Source organism: Corythoichthys intestinalis, chromosome 2 (assembly GCF_030265065.1).
Source record: "Corythoichthys intestinalis isolate RoL2023-P3 chromosome 2, ASM3026506v1, whole genome shotgun sequence".
NCBI classification, from domain to species: Eukaryota; Metazoa; Chordata; class Actinopteri; order Syngnathiformes; family Syngnathidae; genus Corythoichthys; species Corythoichthys intestinalis.
The window spans coordinates 34,368,957-34,388,400 of record NC_080396.1 but is presented as its reverse complement, the minus strand read 5'-3'; the positions used below and the strand labels follow the sequence as shown (position 1 = coordinate 34,388,400).

Below are 19,444 nucleotides of genomic sequence, written 5' to 3'. Positions count from 1 at the left end.
TCCCAAGTGGAGGAGTTTAAGTATCCTATTCTTCTTGTTCACAAGTAAGGAAGGAATGGAATGAGAGCTCGACAGGCGGATCGGAGCTGCGTCTGCAGTTAAGAGGACTCTGCATCGGTCTGTTGGACCGGTCAATCTACGTTCCTACCCTCACCTATATTCACGAGCTGTGGGTTGTGAACAAAAGAACAAGATCTTTTATACAAGTGGCCTAATTGAGTTTCCTCCATAGGACGTCTGGGCTCTCCTTTAGAGACAAGGTGAGAAGCTTGGACATCCGGGCGGGGCTCAAAGTACAGCCGCTGCTCCTCTGCATCGAGAGGAGCCAGATGAGGTGGTTCGGGCATTTGATTAGGATAACCTGGACGCCTCCCTGGTAAGGTGTTCCAGCCATGTCCCACTGGGAGGAGGCCACTGGGCCGACGAAGGACACGCTGGGGAAAATATATCTCTCGGCTGGCCTGGAAACACCTTTGGATCCTCCTGGAAGAGCTGGATGAAGGGGCGAGGAAAGTCTGCACTTCCCTGCTAAAGCTGCTGCCCCCGTGACCCGAAAAGCAGGAGAAAATGGATGGACATTGTTTGGTAAAATGCCAAAGTGTATTTTCACCATGAAAGCTACAGTACATAAAAGAAAAACATATTGGGTACACACTTTCGATGGAAATACCTTATTTTTCCTTAATTTGTGAATTTGGTTTGATTTTGTCACTTTAAATTTCAAGCTTGGAAATTACGTAACTTGTGCAAATGCACCAGTAGCTGACAACGATACACCATTTTGACTGCTTTGACTGTGTTTTCAGGTAAAAACGGTTGCATTTTGTTCAACCTACTACTACTCTTCTAGTGACAAACTAATTGATGGGATGGTGTATCTTTGCCAGAGGAAGAAAAAAAAATATATTTTTACCTTATTGGCTGCCATTGACAGGACTAGACATCACCTGAATGTCTATCATCATCATGGAAGGGTGACAAGTTCCTTTTTCTCGACAGTGTGCATAGCTGGTCTTGGGTGTTCCTTTCTCCTACTCCATTTCTCTTCCTATCTCCACCATGATAGAACAACTTGAACCCTGCTCCTAAACTTGTAGATTTGCTCCCTTTCCACCTGGTCTCCTGAACACACAGTATGTCAACCTTCCTCCTCTGCATCATGCCAACCAGCTCTCTACCTTTTTCTTTTCTCGACGTCCGTACTCTCCATTCTAGATTCTTGGTGTTCCTCTTTCATCTTATGAATACACCTTCTTCCTTGCCTTCTTCGACCAACAGTAGTCCAGTTTCCACCAGTACCCTGTAGGTCAACAGCACTGATGGCGTCGTTAACCCGGGCCTTGACCGATCCGGAATGTTTGATTTGAGCAAAGTTTTATGTTGGATGACCTTCCTGACACAACCCTCTGTATTTTCCTGGGCTTGGAATGGGCACAGGATGACACAGGCTTGTGTTCCCTTACAGCTACATTTGGTGGCCATCTTGGGTAGGGGTTGGAAATGAAATCTCGAAAAGTACATATTGCACAGCATCAGCATTTTTTTCCTAAGTTTTATCTGATTCTGACGAAATAATTTTAGTGCAAAATCAGCAATGATACCATAAGCGGATTTTAAGGGGGGGCCAGGGGGGCTAGGCCCCTCCTGGTGGCCGAAAATTGTCACTGCATGAAATTGACTTTCCTATATATATAAAAGTTGTAAAGCAATAAAACTGCATCCCAAATGAATAAAATGAACAAAAAAATATTTTTTTTTTATAATGGGTCAAAATTATTTTTCAAACAGAACATGTGACTAGCACCTTATACGGTCATTTGCTTTGCATATAAAAAAAAAAAAATAGGGGAGGGCAATGATTGAATTTTTTTTTTTTTTTTTTCTGATTGAAGATACTGTATTTGGGATTGAATGATTTAGACACAAATGTCCTACCCATAATATGGCCCAAACACAAAAAGGATTGCTTCAATCAAAGAAAACTTTTTCAATGAAAGTTTTTCATTCTCAAATATTTTTTCGCATCCAAAAACATTTTCTATGATTGAAATTGTTCTTTTTTTGATTTAAGTGATTTTTCTTTTTGAAAATATATATTTTTTTAAGCAACTTATTTTTTTTTGATTGAATAATAAAGACAAAAACGTCCCAGCCAAAATGTATTTGCGATGAAAACGGCTGGTGATAAATGAGCTAAGATCACTATCATTTTGTTTTCGCATTGTATTCTTGTTAAAATCCATCTGTATAACAAATCTCAACTAGTGCAATACACAGAAATGCATTACATTGTGGAAGTAACATGGCCACCACTAGTACTATTCTTTCTTGTTTCCTTGCACTTTTCTATACTGTACGGTGTGTTGACAAACCAACATGGAGAAAAGCCTTCAATGAAACAAAGACGTGTCTGTCCGATGTGCACCGATGGACAAAAGTAGGTTAGAAAAAATGCGCATGTGGTTCATGCGTTGTATTTGTACAGTGCAAGTAGTGTGCGTTGTCTGCTGTTAGCTATGGAAAAAAAAGTCGATAGACTTGATGAACTGGTTTGTTTGTGTCAAGGGGGGAAGAAATATTGCTTTTCTTTCTATTTCTGACCTCTTGTCTTGTGATGAACTTCCAATCCATTTGAACTGGTAAGGGATACCAGTGAATGAAGTTTCATTGCCATTGAAGGCTATTTTCAAATTGAACATGGATTTCCGTAAAAGGTAGCCAATGAGGTAAGGTTACAATGTCGGCAATTCTAATTCTATCTGAAATACCTTTCAGTTTTGAATGCTTGTCAAAATCAAATTTTTTGACCGAAGTGTCACATATGATTATAACCATAATTGGAAAATGTTATTCACATAAAATTGAAAATGTTTTTTCCGTCAAAATATGTTGTTGTTTTTTTATCTTAAGAGGACATTAGGCTTATCAGGTGGTGGTCCTTAAAAACTGAGTCCTTGAAACTAAGGGGCCGTTTATGTGGCGACGCTCCATGAATACGACAAATTTCTTGTTTACATTTACATGTTTTCCTTCTTGGTTCCTTCTCCATTTAGAATAATGTCGCAGATTCTACATGAAAACAATGTATTATTCATTAGTAGTAGCAGTTTTACAAGGCGACAGCCAATGATGCACTTCCTTGACAACCTCCTCAGCCGACGATGTCGCAACCTAATGTGAGTACTGACAAGATGTGAGTTCCGCATGCGCAGTACATGCACAAGTTAAAGCGCATGCGCACGGCTTATGGCAGGCGTCTGATGTGGGTTGGGGATGCGTACAGTAACAGTCTTTAAAGTCTTTTTTTTTTTTTTTTTTTTTTTTTTTTTAAAGGGAATGGAATTTTAATGGAATGGAATGGATTCATGACATGCAGGTCAAAAAGTAAAACTATTGTAACTAAAGATGCACCGATACCGATACTAGTATCGGCAGGGGGCGCCGATCCGGCCCGAAATGGTGATATCGGTATCGGCGAGTACCAACAAAGACGGCGCCGATACCATTTACCGGTCCATTATTATAACATTTGACCACAGCCTTTTTCTCCTCCTGGCGCTCACTACACTCTGTCTCTGTGTTGTGTGATGACACGTGAACACCAAGCAGCTATCGCTATTGGCCTGCTCCAGACCAATGAGAGCGGGCCAATAGCCACTCCTGACCAATCAAAAGGGGGCTTTTTCATATGGACGAAAAACAAACCAGGAAATATGGCGGCGCCGCGGCGGTCGGGAAATATTTCCAAATAGAAATCCCGTCGATTAAAATCAATGGCTGCATGCAAGATTTGCGGCCTGAAAGTTTGGAGATGTGGAGTTAAATCGGCCTGTTTCAATACCTCGAAATTGATAAAACATTTGAAGACGAAACGTGAACGAACACAACGAGTTTGAGCCTGCAAGAGCAGGACTGCTATCCAGAGGAAAAATGCCGCTGGACCAGAGCAACAATCTCTGGTCAGTTCACTTCGTCTACTTTACTTTTATTGTCTTTTACTGAAAGAAATGCCGCAGTAATTTGGGAAGTGTTTCCAAAGGATTGTTGCCACCTTTCAGAAATAGAAATAAGGGACTCCCACCTCCCGAAAAAAAGGAGAGACGGGATGCTGTGGTCAATTATTATTACTTATAATTGTTAGCGTCCGCAAATGCGGAAACAAGGTTGAACCTCGAAGCAGACAACAAGCGGGGGATACATAAAAGGGTTTAATGATTGCAAACAAAAAGTAACACGCGATCGCGGGACAGTAGAAATAACAAAAGGAGTCCGTGACAGCAGGTCGACGGACAAACTAAGACGATAGGCAGCGGTTACAAACGAGAGCAGCACACTAACAGAAAAACCCAATGCAGGGGCATAACAAGCAAATGTAGCGAGATTATTGTACCAGATGTCAAATAGCGATCAGCAAGGCAAATATCTCGGCAGCCTTCTCTGAGATCACCCGTGCTTAAATGCTGGGTTGATGAGCCTGCATTGGATTCAAGTGCCACGCCCCCACACCCAGCAACAAAACACAATCTAACCAGCAGCAGAATGTGACAATAATTTCATGAAAGTTGCACTGTTTAAAAAAGTTTATTCAGTTCATTCAGAGTTTATTATTATGAATTTATTTTTACTTTCTTACTGTTGGGCTAGTATTATACATGTTTTATTAATTTCACAAATTTAGCACTATTTTGGCCTTTGAGAGCGGAAGGTTTATTCAACTATTGTCTACTAGGGTTTAGTGTACTTTTTCCTATTTTGCAAAGGTAAGCAACAGCCTGACAAAGCCTTGATAGCAATGATTTCACATCCAATTATGTAGCTCTATGGAAAAAAAAAAAAAAAATTCTGAAAAAAAAAAAAATATATATATATATATATATATATATATATATATATATATATATATATATATATATATATATATATATATTATCGGAGTGGTATCGGTATGGTATCGGTATCGGCCGATACTGCACAGCCAGGTATCGGTATCGGGGCCAAAAAATGGTATCGGTGCAACACTAATAGTAACACATATTTACAAAAGGGACACAATTAACGCCGTCATTCAAAAAATATTAGTTACAAAATATATTGGGGTTTTTTAAATAAAAATTGACTGTTTTAATCACATTTTGAGTTCTTTATTACTTACAGTATATAGTAGAGAATAAAAGCTTACTAAATTTAAATTTGTGAAGGTATAAATTACACCAAAAAATAGGTTAATGATCAAGAAAGCATTCTCATTTTTATCTGTTTTATAAAAACAAAAAAATAAGTTTTCCCATCAGATGCGAAATTGTGTTGAACTGCTATTAAATTGTGCTTGCGTGTATGAGATTAAGAACACGTTTTCGAATAATACGGTATATACTGTAAAAGTGAGTACACCTCTTACATTTCTGCAGATATTTATTTACATCTTTTCATTTGACAACACTGCAGATATGACTTATCCAAGTAAAAGTCAGCCTGCTTATATAGCAGGGTAAATTTGTTACCTAAAAAATAAAAATAAAAAAACAGATATTATTTTTAGTATTATCATCAAGTGTTAATAAACATTGTTTTGAAATTTTTTTTTTTTTTTTTTAAATTTTTTTTTTAATCACATACCCAAACTGTCGTATAGAGGTCGCAAATCAGCACATGCGCATTTAGCTTGTGCATGTACCACGCATGCGCCACTCAAACCCGTCGGTACTCACATTCAATTTCGACAGACAACATAGTCGCCTACTTGACGCAATGGCATCCGCGCATTTTTTGGCAGCGCCTTGCATGGCAGCAGCACCATTGGTGTGTGAATGTGTGCTTGAAAGGGTAAATTTGTGCTAATGTAAAGCGCTTTGGGCAATGTAACAATGTAGATAAAACGCTATATAAGTACTCTCCACTCTCCATTGAAAAGGCACAAAAACGTGAACATAAAATCTAGGTAAATTAAAATTATTATAAAAACAGTCAATCAAAGCTGACATTCCACTACGTTTGCTGTTTTGAATGTTTAGTAGCAGCAACTGCGCGTGCCCAAAGTGATGTGTGCGAGTACTGATGACATCGGCGCGAGAACATTCTATTCATCCCCGCAATCGAATTGTTCCACATTGGAGGCCGGAATCAAAAGTTTGCGTCTTCGCCTTCCGTTTTCGCTATCACCATGTAAAGGCGAGGCTATTCCGCAATACAATTGTTGCATCTTGGTGTCGCGGCGTCACATGTAAAAGGCCCATAAATGTTCAAACTGCTGCTTCAAAGCATTTTATATGTGAGGGCAAATTGTAATATTCTCTCGTTTGTGGTCCACATTTCGAGCAAGCTGTGTGCCGTAATCAAGTCAGCAACACGGCTCCTTGCAAGTAGGTCACCAGGCAAGCCTGGGGAAGGCGCCCCGAATAAATCCAGCTTAAAGCAAAACAGTTTGTTGTTCATCTTGCAGTCAGCTGAGGCAACATTCTATATGTGAAATTTTAGAAGTAGTCCAAACGTAATCCCCGTGAGACAAACACATGCTTAGGTAAATCATTTTGAAGAGCAACTTGACACCCTGTTTCTCATTTCTCACAACTGGGAAACGATCCAAAAATATTAAGCTGTTATATCAAGTCAGCAAGGTTACATTTTTCTCATTATTGATTGGGAGTTTTCATTACCACAAACAAATGGATTTACATGAGTAATACGTGTCTGGTCTAGCAGATTTCTTTGTTCGGTTTGTCACTGCAATGTACTCCTCTAACACTTATTTTTATTATCCCACAATCGACTGCAAAATTCTTTGTTTTTATCTCGCTAATTTGACTGAAGGAGAAGAATGAAAGCAATTTTTTTGCTAGTTTTTCAGTCAAGGTTACTGAAGCACCTTTCAGCCATACAACGAAGTCCGGTAATGTATCGACATACATACATTTGAGCTGACACAAACATTATCCGGAAAGTTACCGGCTCGCGATCTGGTCACAAGTACGGTACATTACCGGCTCTTGCTATAATGGAATGCAGCAGGTAATGCTGAGTACAGTACACTGCACTAAAATCATCATTTTTTTCATCATCCTAAGACAAGACAACATTTGACAAACAGCAGCAAAAAAAAAACTAAGTTATTAACAAAATAGACCAATCAACTGTTCACCAATCTAAAGGCTTAGGAAGAGACTGTTAACTTTTGAATGGGACTGCATGGGAGTCTGTAGCTGAGCGAAGGCAATACGAGTGTTCGTACAATACTTTCCTCGTATTATTTATTTATTTTCTAAATAAACATGATCGAGAACATGTCATTACTCAGCCTGGTCTCTTAAAAATGAATGTGTCCAATTGACACAGTAAATTAACAGAATTTAAAAAAGTAAACAGGCATGACGTCATTCGCGAGTCTCACCTTGCACGTGAAAGCTGTCGAGCCGGGTAAGTACCGGGGTAGATCAGGTAGATTGCGAGTCACATCACACGGTAATGTTGGGCACATTATGTATGAAAGTGGCTTGAATGTCACAATAGTCTTGATTTGAATCATACTATTCCAGAAAGCAAATGAAACTTTGTTTATGATTATTGATGTTTATTACCAGTTGACAAGTTTGTAATTTTGGAAAAAAAACAGGCTTTCTGTTCTACAATCTTCGAATATTCTGAGAAATAAACACAGAGAATTGGTGGTACGTGGCGTCAGTGTGTTAAGTGGGTACAAGGGCTTAATTTGTCTCGATTCGAAGCCTCACCTTTATGTAACTGTTGATTTTTTGTTTTTGTTTTTGTTATTGTTGTAATCATTCAAATTCAGTGGGACTGATAAATTCTCAAGCCTTCAATGAGTTACTTTCACTTTACAAGCAATTTAAAGGGCCTCTATAGCAAAGGAAAACAATCAGTTCAACTGCGTGTGACGTATTCGAATGGAAATGATCGCAGAAAAATAACTGTTTCAAAATTTGTGATTGAAAATGCGTGAGATTGGAACTTTGACGCTGTCAGAGCAGAGAATGAAAATGAGCCAAAAAAGTACAAGTGACTACAGAATGAGCCTTTTGACAGACGTGGGTGTCAAATAGCTGAATGTTCTCATTTAGCCCCACTACAAGTTCTAGTACAGTATGTGAATGTGCACACACACACATCCAACAGCCATCCATCAGCAGAATGACAACAAACAAAATCGTTATGTGGCCATGTGGCCAGCAGGAATCAGATCAGTTGGTCAAAATTGATATGGTGCATTCACTCATTTTGATACGCATCATATAGCATTTAAACAGCTGCAGCCGTCATAAACAAAGCCATCTTGGCCATGCCAACTAGCGATTTCGAATCAGAAAATTACTTTTAGATCTTAAATGCATCCTGTTTTGTCTCTTTATCCCCAATGCTGCCATACAGCACAAATAATGACTGTATAAGCGAATGGCTCTAATTAGACAGCATAAAAAGAAAGATGTTGCGATGACTGAATGTGGCCTAGTGTGTTTCCGCAGGCAGATGGCTCGCAAAATGTCAAATATGCGAGGTGGACCGCCTGAGTAGGCGCTGAAGAGCCCTCCAGTCGTCCTCCGTCTCCTGTTTGTTTTGCCACTGCCCTTGGAAATGCACTTGAATGGCCTCCTGTCCTCAAGTAGCCCTGCCTTGCAGCCTAATCATCTTTTCTCAAGCATGCAAAACAAAACAAAAAGTTCCTCCCTGTCCTTGTTCTCCACACTTTTTCACGCTCCCAGTCTCAGTTTAATAAGCGAGAGGGCAATTATGTTATATTTACATCTCATATTGTGGTCTGAACAATCAGAACTCCATGAAAGGACAACTAATCTCAATCTTTGTTTTGGTAAATGATGCAAATACTGGCATATCCTTATTTTTGTACCAGTGTTAGACAGTTTGTCTGACTGATTCTGTAGGAATTTACATGTAGTTTATGGCCGCGGACATATTTATGTCGCCTGTGGTTATCATCATTTAATTTAACTCGTTGGCTGCGTTTCATTAATAATTTTATTCGCCCTAACTCACTTGCCCGAGGCACTTGCCCTTGGGGGAATCCCCGCCGCCATCTTAAGGGCTGTTCCAATTCTCTAAACAGCTGAAGTGAACTTGGTGTGATCAAACCTTTGAGGGCTTAGTGATCTAATCAGCAACGATAGTCACTTCAGAGCTCCCTATATCCCAGGGTTTCCCCTAAACATAAAAGATTGTAGCGCACCACCACACCAACATAAAAGCCGCCACGCCTTGCAAAATAGATGTTTTTTTGGGGGGGGTTTTAAGGCCGTTTTAAACTAGCGGCAGCCTAGTGTGAAGGGTTCAGCGGCAACCTATTTATTGTGTATTGTAATGTCCGTAACTTAGCGTGGCCCCCTTAAGAGACGGTCGGACTGGGGAGCTGTGACGTAGAAGGAAGCGAGACGGAGAACGGGCGAGATAGCGAGAGAAAGCAGTCGCATGTCGTGCCAGCCCGCTGTGATCTTGTTATTATTTTTCTTAATTATTGTTGCCACAATAAAGTGGGTAAGCCAAGTCTCCTCTCCTTCCCCCCATCCACGGCATTACAGTATTTTGGATCGGACTTCTTTTCCAAAGTGAGAGGTGGACGGCTGTCTTGTTTGAATGAAATTGCACCGAGATGCAAGGCCCAAAGTAGAGCCTCGCTCTAGTTTCAGAGCGCCGCCGCGCTATTGTCAACAACGCATTCAGTAGTAAAGGAGCAGGCGTACTTAGATCAGTGCGATCAGGCTGTTTCGGCTGAAGGTTATTCGCAATCTCGGCTGACGAAACCTTGATAAATGCGCTATTTTTTTTTTTTTTTTTTTTTAAGTTTCGCAAGCTCTGAGACACTCGAAAAATGACTCTCATACATCTTCTTGCTAAGCTAAATGGTACCTCGATGTGCGTTTGTGTGGAAATGTAGTTCACGAACAACAACAACAAAACTATTCACCTTCTCACTGAAACCAGTAAAACTTTTTATTTACATGGCAATTACAATTTCCCCCTACTCCTTGGGTCCGTTACAAGGACGCAGGTTTGGTCTCAAAATTGGTAGGAACGATATAACAGCATAATCTGCATGTACACTTTTTGCAGAGGACGGGACATTAATAAGACCAAACAGATTATTGAATGGGGGTCGGGGCCACATTTCTCACCAATATGAATCAAATTACTTGATAGGCTAAATGATGATAATGATGAAGATGATGAAGCTTTTTTATTTTGAGCATGCTCAAGAAACAAACACACATTGTAATCATAATTCAACTAATTATTTGAACTCGAAAGGGAGTGCGAAAAAGAAAAAAATTGTTTAATCCCACTCATGATCATATAGTCCAACATCTTTACTTTGTGGGATACTGCTGTCCACACAATGAAAGAGAAAAAGAAAAGAAAAACAGACAAATACAACTAAACCAAACTAAACTAAAGTTGGCTCATTAACAATATTTTAATATACACACCAATTGACAAGAACAGCAACACACATTGTCAGCAAATATCATTATACTGTGACCAGACCATATTTTTATACAACAATTAAAATTTTGGGATATATTGACAATGCTTGAAGTGATTGTCTAAATTGTTCCAAAATTTCACTTCAAACACATACACACAAAAATGTTTGTGAGTAGTTCAAAATCTGGGTAACATAAAATCTCCAGAGCCTGAAATGATCAATTCAAAAATAGTTCGGTATTGACTTGTACTTTCACACTGCAATTTTATAACGTCTTAATCTGATTTTTCTCAAATCTAGTTGAATAATGTTCTCCATCTTGTTTTCAGTGTTAAAGACTAGTTAACAGATCAGGTCAGATTATTCAATTTAATTTAGGTAAATGTTACCATTTGTTCTTATTAAGCCCATACCACTAAACGTTGGTCATTTTTCAACAAAATCAAGGGAAACAAATGCTTTCAAATAATGTTTTGAACAATATCAAATCTTGAATTGAAATATGTGTGTTAAGAAAAATAGCTAGCTGAAAATAATCCTATTTCAAGAAATCTGAGTAAAGTTTACTTGAAGCACTGGCAGATAATTTCACTTATCTCTCATAGATTTACACTGAAAACAAAGGAATTTAATTAGTCATCAGCCAACCGAGCGTGCATTTGAGGGGAAAAAATGGTGTCTGAGTAAGTCTGAATATAATTAAAGTAATTCATTTAATAATGGTAGGCTCAGTTCTATCCTTACAAAATATGTGAAAACAACCTAAATGACCTCTATAACTGAACTCATTATATCATGCAAATAAGGTTTTTTCAAAGTTGGTGGGGACAGTTTGAGCTTCCTGAAAAGTTGCTAGCGTTATGTCCCTATGTCAAGATAATAGCTTGACAGTTCTGATTGAGTCAACCCCCACAAACCTCAATTCCTTTTGTGTGCCAAGAACCCATAAGAGAGGAGGTAAGGTTGCCAGTCTGATCATGTCATGTGGTCAGTTTGATTCCTTTGAATATTGTCATTCAGCTAAAAAGCCCTTGCAGAGCTGCCTTAGTAACAATTTACAGACCACCCAAATATGATACAAATTTTTTTAATGAGTTTACCAAAATATTGTCTTCTGTCTGCATGGACTTTGATTTTGTTATTTTAGTGGGTGACTTTAACATTCATGTTGATAATCCTGTAGAAGGATGTGCTAGAAAGCTTTTAAATATTTTGGATACATTTGGTTTATCTCAGCATGTCACATTTCCAACACATAACAGAGGGCAGATACTGGATTTAATAATATCCAAAGGTCTTAACATCTCTGAGGTTACAGTGAATGATGTTGCTCTTTCTGATCACTACTGCATTCTGTTTAAAATGACCACCCCTGTCCATCCTATCAAAAGGGAAACAGGTGATTAGGAAGGGTTACTAAGTGATAACACTTGTGCGTTATTCACTCAGGCTGATGCATCACCATTAACCCTTACAACAGCTCCAGTGGAAGAACTTATAAATACGTAGTTTCACTTCCAGTGTGATGACTGTAATTGACACTATTTCCCCAATTAAGACAAAAACTTTGTCAAAAAAGAAGAGGTCACCCTGGAGAAATGCTACACTACCTTTAAAACAAAAGCAGGATTGCAGACAAGCAGAACGCAGATGGCTAAAAAACAAAGTCCTGTTTTTTTTATGATATCTACAAAGAGAGTCTTCGCAAATACAACCAGGAACTGAAAAATGCTACACAGTCGTATTTTTCAGAGCTCATTTGTAGAAACATCAACAATACACGCACACTATTTTCTGTTGTTGACAAACTGACAAACCCACAAGCATCAGTACCTCAGGAATTGGCATCTGAGATGTCCTGTAATGATTTCGCAGCATTCTTTACACACAAAGTACTAAAGATTAGAAAGACTGTATACAACTCCAGACTAACAACTGTTACACTAAATGCCTCCCAAAATGTCCCCCACATCAATCTTAGACAGTGTGGCCTTTTGGCGTATGCCACTTTAACAGAAATTGTGTCAAAATTAAAGCCCACAGCATGCTGACTTGACATCATTCCTTCAAACTTTTTCAAAACTGTTTGTCATTGCATAGCCCCAGACATAGGGGACATTTTTGCTGTCAAATTTGACTCAAACGGTATGTAGGCAAGGATTAGCTTCTATTGTTTGTGTTATCTAAGAGACAGAATTCTTTCTGTGCGTCGTCATAACGCCAAGCATCACATTGTTGATGCAGCCTGACGGTGTTCCCCTTCACAAGGCTACAGTTAGCACATTGAGCTCTTTTGAGGACAGCGAGCTTTTTTCCCCCATTTTACCGAGTGTTCACAAGAGGACGACCAACACTGTGAATGCACTGTATGGTGTCATCACGCAGACATGTGACCAGACTTGAAGACTTACACATTGTATCAAATTTCATTTAATCATCCATAATCAGTCCAACAAATAAATAAATGTAAAAAGCCAACAGAAGCATTGTATTATTCATTCATTCCATTTTGAACATGAAAGAAAAGTACCAGTAAAAGACTATTTAAGCGACTTATATTTGTGAAAAACTGCAAACATAAAACAATCTTCCCATGCTAAATGTTAGGGCCTCTGCCCCTTCCTCCTGAGACTTGGGCCACCTCCGGCAGGTGTGCATGTTTTTATTGATTGCAGGTTGGACGACAGACGGGTGGAGCGGCCACAGGTGCTGGCAATGCCAATCAGCCATCCATAAAAGCTAGTGGATGCCGCCACCTCGTCGCCCGATCAACTCGTCTGTTTCCCACGTCAGTTGTATCTCGCATTCTTATATGATATCTTTGATCACTGGCTTACGACTACCTTGCTCTCGTCCCAGGTCCTGTTTTCTGCGCGCCCCTCGTCGGATTCCACGCCTGCCTTTCTTCCGAGCCTCCTCGTCTTACGCCAGCTCAACTATCCCGAGCCAAGTCATCAGCCCCCGCCACATTCTTGTGATCACCAATAAAAGAATATTCCTCTCACCCCTGTGTGTCTGCTCTGGGATCCCCTCTTGCTCGCGCAACCCTAACACTAAATTCTTTATCCTCCATGAAGAATGACAAAAATTTCAGCGGCTTACCAAGGAGCGACCATCTAAATGATACTGCCCACAGGTGGCCGAGGCACACAACAGAAACAGCGGTGCAAAACGTTTTGTTGCAACTGTTTATTTTTATTAATTCAAGAAATATAGAATACTATTTTGGATTCCCAATTTCAAATGGAAAAAGGAATACAGTGGTAGCTCTACATACAAAGTTAATTCGTTCCAGGACCTTGTTTGTAAGTCGAAATGGTCGTATGTCGAGCAGGATTTTCCCATAAGAATACATTATAATTCCATTAATTCGTTCCACAGCTCAAAAACCTACACTAAATCCTTAATAAATACTGCTGTTACTATTAAAAATGGCAATTACACATAGCAAAACAAATAAATTATACATAAAAATCCTTATAATAATATAATAATATTAATAATAATTCCTGTAATAATGTAAAGAATCGGGTTCTAATGTGGCAGACATTTTTTGCTGTACATGAACGCACCACGTGGCTGACGTGATTTACTTTCACTTTCAATGTTTTCTTGAGAACACCGTCAACTACGGCCTACAGTAGGCGTTTTGTGTTGGATAAGTTCTGAAATAAATGAGAAAAACCTGACGAAGCTGGCGATTTCTTTGGCCATGTTACCACAATAATAACAATAATTGTCATCTTAACTTGCGAACGGTGGTCGGAGGAGGACCGTTGAGATGTATTGTTGAGCCAGTTCACCCCACGCTCATATTTTTGTATAATTTGCATCTTCATTTCAAAGGTAAGCGTCACCTTTTTCCTTGTTTCACCACCTGTACCAACCTTTTTGAAACCTGTGTTGATTTCTTAAGAAAATCCGCCTTGCGTTCGTCTGCGGTGCTGTCATGTCGTCGTACTTCGAGCGTGTCGTCGAATATAGAAACAAATGGCGAGTCAAATTTTACTTCGGATGTCGAAAAGATCGTGTGTCGAAGCGATCGTATGTCGAGGTACCACTGTATTTGACAGATTTTTATGCAACATTGTTTGCGTACTTATTATTGTTTGCAGCAAGCTAATACTGGCATTATCCATTAAATTAAGTTTTACATTTAATGCATAGGAAAAACTCATTTAAGTTTGTTTTTTTTTAAATTAAAATAAAAAGTGAACAAATGTGTTAATGTTTTTCATTGGACATTGACAATATACCATACAGTAATACCCCATCATGGGAAAAACAACTTCACATATAGGTACTTAATGGTTTGCCAGCAATGCATCTGAATGTATATAGTGCGCCAGGAAATGTGTAGATGTTAAGCACACATAGAACCATTAAAAGTTGGTTTCCCACACTAAGAGGCGTCCTTAGCTAATTTTCAAATTAAGAGATGTCATTCGCACAACTTAACTTCATGCCATATTAACATATTCAGGGACAGTAGGCACTACAGTGGGCAGCTATTCAAAAGTTGACACTTAAGACCTTCAACTCTTTAAAGCAGGGGTCCCCAAACTACGGCCCGCGGGACGGATACGGCCCACCTCCACATTTGGTCCGGCCCCCTGAACAATACCAGAGAGCATTTTGAAATTTTTGAAATTTTTTTCTCAATAGTGTTATTTATTTCCTGGCCTTTTTCTGTGAAGCACTCAGAGAGGGTTATTTGGTTATTATCTATTTAATTAATAGTAATGCGACCCTCGTGAGGAATAAGCGGCATGGAAAATGAATGAATATATTATATTATATTTTTATTTTTATTTTATTTACTTTTGTTCCATGAAGGATCCAGAAAGGGTTATTTGATTGTGGCTTTCTGAAAAACAATACATTTTTACATTCAGGCACTCCTGCAATCGTCACACTTTTTCTCTTACAAAGTGACACCGGCCCCTCATCAGAGAAGGGAAAAGTTATGTAGCCCTCACAGGAAAAAGTTTGGGGACCCTGCTTTAAAGGGAAGCAAATATTTTTTTATCATTAAAAAATATTTTATTTTATAAATTGTATATACTATTTTTTAATCATTAATCATTCTTGTACTTTTATGAATTTTTAATCTGAATAAATGTGTCCATGTAAATGTAGCCATGTTAAAAAATGATAAAAGTTAAAGAAATGACAATGAATAAAAATAGAAATACATTCTAATTACTGTCCCAAGTAACACTCAGAAGTAGATTCTTTTCATAATATACAATATTTATAATAATCAACTTATCACATACCATTGACAGTGATAGACGTTCAATTCATTTAAACTGGTAGAACTGAGAGAGTGAATGCTCATCTTTCAGTACCATTGATGGAGCTAGAGGTCCAATGAATGAATCGCTCTTACAGTTTAGATGGATTAGACATTTAGCTTGTTAGTGAGTGCTCTTTCTCAATATAATATAAAATAATATAATATAATAAGTACAGTAAATATATATATTTTTAAGTCATAATTCATCCATGAAAGGTTTAAAAGTGGCATCATAACTCATAGCTTGATTCAACTGGGCATGAGCATCACAAACATGATGGCAGCCACACACACACAAACACAGGAATGTGCAAAGTCATCAAACCGGGAGTCCCGAACACGCTTTATCTATCACACGCATGATGTGCTAGCCGGAGCTTCAGAGGATTGAACAGGACTCTTGCTTACCCTCCATAAGCTCCAAAAGTAAAACTCCTCTTTCTCTGCGGCATACCTGCAGACACACAACACTGACTGAGTCCACAGTGAACTGAATGGACTCCTGTCACTTACGCTGACTGAGCTCACACGCGTGTGTGTGTGTGTGTGTTTGGATTAGGGGTGGGGGCAGGGGGGGCTAACATGTCCCGCCTCTTCCTTGCTTACACGCCTTCTTCATAAACTGCTGTGGGTGCTGACAATGCCAGTCTCCCTGGGAACCAGAAGTGCTGGCAAATGAGAGGGATGGCAATGAATGATCACTGTCGTCAATGAGCAGTCTGTTTGTTTATTGTTGTGATTTTGCCGAGGATCAGACCTCATTTCCTGAGAAATAGCTGCATAAGATGATGCCATTTCAAAGGGTTTACCTGCTTGTTCCTCCTAATGAATGTGCATGAGAACGGAAGTTAAATCATTTCTGTGTATTTATTCATGGGAATGTTGCAGAATGATGTGTTGTGGAGCTGAAAGTGAAAGCACTCAAACGGCTACTTAACCTTTTCATGTACAAATTATGAATAATTATTATTATCATTTTTTCAAATCTAACAGGACACTCATTTAACTCATTGACAGCCATTGCCGGCACAAGATGTCCAATCTATTTAGAATTTTTTTTTTTTTTTTTTTTTTATTAAAAACAGACAGTGTAAGCAGTTACTCATAATGTTACTCAAGTATTCTTTTCACTTTTACTTGAGTGACATTATTTAGAAGTAACACAACTAAATTTTTAGCTAATCTACCCACCTCTGATTAAGACCCATTATTTAATTTATTAATCATACATTGATACTAAAAGGAAATACATACAAACTGAGGCTACATACAGGTAGGTTGCTAGCATTATTAGTGTTGCTTGGCTTCCGTTCCCACTTAATCTAGAAATGTTTATTATAGTTAAATCCAAAGTATATGTATACTGTAGCAACTGTTATTATCTGTTCCACCCACAATGGTTGATGGATATTTGTGGCAATCATGACTGGCAGTGATGGTTGCCGTTATGTTCTGTGTAATTAAGTATGCTGTCTTTTGGGGTTGTGCATTATATGAGGCACAAGAGCAGCAAGTGTGAAATTAAAATAATTTAATAAAAATAAAAACAACTTTTTCTCTCATTCTTCTACACGTCGCTGGCCACAATACAATTAGCAAGATGGCAAATTGTCCTGTGATTAATAATATTTATCTTTATTATACTGTTCAAAATTAAATGTATTTCCATGTAGATCCTGGTGTTAAATAATAGACTCAATGGAGTTTCACAGAGGGATACGCTCCAATCGGCAAACCCGGAAGACGGTATGACGTCATGTGAACAAGGTCTATTTGATGTCTGGCACCGTCAAAGGAATTGAAACATGAAAATTCACGGCCAGTCCTTCCGGTTTAAATGAATTGTATGTCTATCACCATCAATGGCATGCAATAAGACTATGGTTTGGAAATTAACTTTCAAATATTACTAGGGACTGCAACCGGTGCGTATTATGGTTCATTAAAATTCTGTTGATTTGCTTTTATTACCATTGTCGTAATTTATGCATTTATCATCTTTAAAATGTTAGGTTTTGAGTTGGTTACCTCCTAGTGTGTCCCTGTGATTGCCCATTAATTTCACCTGTTGTGCCTGCTCCTAGTATATCTTCCAATCTGCATCCTCCTGTAACACCCACCTGTTCCTCGTTGTCTCGTTACCCCTTATCTGTGTGTGTATATAAGCTCCCGGTTTCTTTTCACTCCTTGTCGCGACATTTTCAATGTGAATGTCCACGTTCATGTCAGCATTTTCCCCCAGTTCCTCGTGTTCCTCGTCCTGCTTTGAAAGTAAGTTGATTTGTTAGCCTGATTTTTGTTTGCTAAGCGTTTTTGGATCCCCTGGTCGTTTTGTCGGTACTTTGTTTATCTTGTTGGCATTAATTAAAACATTATTGCACCGCTTTTTCTGCCTCACCTCTATTTCCCTGCACTTGGGTCCGCACACTACCTGCGTACCCGCATTTACTGACAAAAAAATACAAAAAGTATCCATATTTTAAAACATAATAATTATTGCTATTGTTTTTTTTTTTTAATTCATTCATTTTCCATGCCGCTTATCCTCACGAGGGTTGCGGAGGTGCTGGAGCCTATCCCAGCCAACTAAGGGCAGTAGGCAGGGTACACCCTGAATTGGTTGCCAGCCAATCGCAGGGCACAATGAGACAAACAACCACAGACTTATACCTATGGACAATCTAGAGTGTTCCATCAGCCTACCACGCATGTTTTTGGGATGTGGGAGGAAACCGGAGTCCCCGGAGAAAACCCACGCAGGTACGGGGAGAATATGCAAACTCCACACAGGAAGGCCAGAGCCCAGGGTTAAACCCTTGATCTCAGAACTGTGAGGCGGATGTGCTAATGATCCAAAATAGTCACTCACCCTAGAAAGGGTTAAAAGGTCTTAAGTCTTAAAAAGAAGTTATTTTTAAATGACCACAAATAGTCCGTTGCTCTATAAAGGGTTAAAGGTCTCGTGTATCAACTTTTGAATAGCTGTCCACTGTAGTGACCCCTGGCCCTGAAAGGGTAAACGATGGAAGCTGTTTTTTCGTCACTATTTATGCAGTATGGCCATGAACACACAGCCCGTTGCTGCTGTATACTTTCTAAATATTTAGCGGATACTTGAGTGAACAAGGAGTGCACATAGAAGCGGATATTTGAGGACTTTGCAGAGGAAGAGGTGCCGTCCAAATATAAAGTATTCAAAGGGCAATTGTGCTTTGCAGGAGGAGGAAAGAAAGCGAGGCCTTATCTGTCGCCTTAGGCTGGCTAAAGTTATGCGGAGTGTCATTAGTTTGAAAAATGATGTTTAGAACGAATGGGACCACTTGATCTTGTGTTGCTTGCTAATTTGGGTGTGGAGATGGCCCCGGTTTCACAACCTGTGGACACGCTGAGTATTCCAATTACTAATTACTCCTATTACTAATCACTAAGCGCTGAAAATAACGATGCTGAAGAGGTGGTTTGTTGCTGAATCGTTCGTGATTCCTTCTACCCCCCGAGAGACGCCGCAAACATATCGACATGTGAGAGCCCATCAACAGTAGTGGGAAGTACTTAAGTTTTTCCAGGAATTGACTCCACGAGTGCTGCCTTGAGATACGAGTTTGGGTTGTTCCATGACAATGCTTGGAACTCGATTGGTATTTTTCATTCAAATGACTAGAAAATGATTTAACTTTTTATTTAAATCAAAGCGTATT

General features: G+C 39.0%; 1 protein-coding gene across 8 annotated transcripts in view; it reads right to left on the bottom strand.

Annotated features, from left to right (window-relative positions):
- The window catches only part of rap1gapa (RAP1 GTPase activating protein a), a 112,242-nt gene that overhangs the window by 79,793 nt on the left and 13,005 nt on the right, over positions 1-19,444 (bottom strand). For 5 of the 8 annotated variants that reach the window (XM_057857950.1, XM_057857959.1, XM_057858002.1 and 2 more), the window contains exon 1: positions 16,155-16,277. The exons of 2 other annotated variants lie outside the window; for them this stretch is intronic. In XM_057857950.1, the coding sequence (XP_057713933.1) occupies positions 16,155-16,198 (44 nt within the window). In that variant the 5' untranslated portion in view covers positions 16,199-16,277. Of the gene's footprint in view, positions 1-16,154; positions 16,278-19,444 lie in introns of those variants that run through there. One more of the 8 variants, XM_057857985.1, reaches the window with a different exon arrangement.